A 2,720-nucleotide genomic window follows, 5' to 3' on the forward strand; every position below is an offset into this window, starting at 1 on the left:
ATGGCCCAGTATGCAATGTTTTAGATCCCTTAAGCATACTAAACAGAAAGGCACCGTTGATATTTTTTCTGCACTGAAACATACCGTGAACTGTTGCTACATACTAGTGTATGGCACTTCACCTACAAGACATGATCACATTTGTAATTTTTTGTCTTTTTTAGAAAACTCTGCATTTGCTACATCACTAAAATAAAAGTTTAATTTTTCATTTATTTTCAAAGTCTTTATACGGCAAATAATTTATAGAAAATAAAAGTTTAATAGTGACTATTCCTTTTTTTCCCCTCCTCAACATAAAGGATTCTCAGCAATTCCTTTTTTTCATTGTTTACACAGCAACTGGATTTAGTTTGGTGGTGGTGATGCTGCGTGACGTGTCTTGCAGGTGATCTTTTAGAGATGCTGGGTTAGTCCTGCTGCTGTCCAAAGCCCCGAGCAGCAGGCTCGCAGTGCTATCTGCAGTAAAGAAGGGTGTGTGTTCCTCTTGAGGCGCGTCTGTTTCGCTCACCATGCTGTCACCACCGGACTCCGCACCATGCCCCACGTGGCCGTTGGGGATCCGCTTGGTGCTGCAGCTGTTGATGTTGTTGTTAGTAAGAAGCTTCTCAGGTGATGCTGTGAACATCTGGCCGCCAGCTGTAGTGTCATGGTCACCGATGCTTTGGTAGTAACCGTTCCCGTTAGGAAACAGCGGGCTTGGCGGTAAGCTGTGGGCCACGTGGCCGTGGTTGTAGTGGGCCGAGATCCTCTTCTGTTCATCTCGGTTTGAAGACTTGCTCGGTTGATGTGAGTTTGACAACAACAGGGGCCGCTCCTCCTCGCCGGAGGGGCTCAGGCCCACCGACGGGACAGAGATGGCCAGGCTGGACAGGGGGGCGGACATCTCTGATGGAGGAGACCCTGGAGTCGCAGGAGAGGTCCGGGACACCGGAGACAGCTGAGTCGGGGTCGTGATGGCAGATGCATACCTACGACAGAAACGCATTTCATCCATTTACTTAAAGATATTCACGTGCAAAGTGTATGTACAACAGTTATTGAACATAAAACTTAGTCTAATACACAACCAACTACAGGTTCAGGTAAGGAACAACCTGAAAAGGAACACCAGTTACATCAGCAAAAGTTTCCTAACAAAAAATAATAATCACATTATTTCTAGGTTGACAGCTGCATATTCAGGAGCAACATGCATGGTGTAGGGAGCTGTTTTTCTCATTTCAAGAGTTAAGAGGCAGATTCTGTTATGCAAAGGGAAAGACTTTTTTTCTTCCTTGGTGAGTGGACCGTGTGCACGAGAAAAATGGTGATGATTGGCTGAGGTTGAGTAAAATTTCATAATAAGCCAATCAGAGGTGGAGTTGGGCGGGTGTTCATAAGTCACTCTCTCTCTACTCCCTCGCTCTATCACACACACACACACACACACACACACACACACACACACAAGCCAGCTCGACGCACACACCAGTGCAAAAGTATAACCATCAGGGCACTGACATTATTTGCACTACAAAGAGTGTATATATATTTATTTTTTTGCTAGAGGGCTTAAGCATTATTTAATTTTGCCCAGCTGTGGCCTGTTGAGGGCAATAAATATCAAACATTTCCAAAACATCTATGTTGTTATTTGTTTTGATCCACTAGTTTTAATATCTCCATTCATGGCATCTGATTGGAGGAAAGTCTCACTTTGTCCCACAGCAACATTAAGAGTTCAGATGTGTGTACAGTGGTTCTGGTAATGTTTTGTATTACGTGTCTATTTCATTATAATATTCAGATTTACCATAAATAATTGAACATGCACATGTATTTTAAGTTCCATTTAAAAATGGAATTGAAAGTAATGCATTTGTTGGGGTTTGGGGTTTTGTTTCGAGTTCTTTTCCCCTTTTTTGGTTCTGTCCTCCTGTCTTGTGTTGTCTCGTGTTCCCCTGAGTGTCTGTATGTTCTGTTTCCTGTTTTATTTTGAAGTCTGGTTTTTGTCTCGTCCTGTCTTTAGTTTTGCTTCCTGTGTCTCCAGCTCTTGTGATTACCTGATGTTCTCCACCTGCTTCCCTGCCCTCCTGTCACCTGTTTCTCGTTACCTCGTTACCTCGTGTATTTAATGTCTGTGCTTCCCTTGTCTCTTTTCAGATCCTCTTATCATGTCCGTGTCATCCTGTCTGCGTCTCGGCCCTGTGAGTGTTCTGTGTTTGCTTTTCCCTTTTACTGTTTGTTTTACCTTTCTTTTTTCCCCCCTGGACCTTTGCCCATTTTTGCGTTGACTTTTGGTTTTTTGGGGACTTTGTGTGCTTCCTTTCGATCCTATGTTTTGTGCACCTTGTTTTTTGTTAAAAGCTTACTCCAGCTCTCCCCTACTCTGCGTTTGGGTCCTCCTTCACTCCACATCGTAACAGAATTATTACTTTCAGATCTAACTATAGTTCCTTTTATAATTTGTAACAGAGTATCTAATTGAGTTACTTTTTGGTAGAATTAACTGTAACTCCTTTTTAAAAGTACCTTGCCCAACACTGCTTGTTAGTTTCTCTGCTCCCTCCTGTTCCTCAATACTGTCTTTTCCAATCCTGTCTTTCTGTTGATTGGTCTGTGTATTTCTACGCTCCTATTGTCGGTTTGTCTCCATGTTCATACTTGTTATTTCTAAGGTGTGTGTGTGTGTGTGTGTGTGTGTGTGTGTGTGTGTGTGTGTGTGTGTGTGTGTGTGT

General features: G+C 43.0%; 1 protein-coding gene across 4 annotated transcripts in view; it reads right to left on the reverse strand.

Moving 5' to 3' along the window:
• Positions 1-330: 330 nt before the first annotated feature.
• The window catches only part of nrg1 (neuregulin 1), a 31,731-nt gene continuing 29,341 nt past the window's right edge, over positions 331-2,720 (reverse strand). For 3 of the 4 annotated variants that reach the window (XM_034896427.1, XM_034896428.1, XM_034896426.1), the window contains one exon: positions 331-971. In XM_034896427.1, coding sequence (XP_034752318.1) covers positions 332-971 — 640 coding nt within the window. In that variant the 3' untranslated portion in view covers position 331. The remainder of the gene's footprint in view (positions 972-2,720) is intronic. The other variant, XM_034896429.1, reaches the window with a different exon arrangement.

Source organism: Etheostoma cragini, chromosome 16, assembly GCF_013103735.1.
Source record: "Etheostoma cragini isolate CJK2018 chromosome 16, CSU_Ecrag_1.0, whole genome shotgun sequence".
Classification (NCBI taxonomy): Eukaryota; Metazoa; Chordata; class Actinopteri; order Perciformes; family Percidae; genus Etheostoma; species Etheostoma cragini.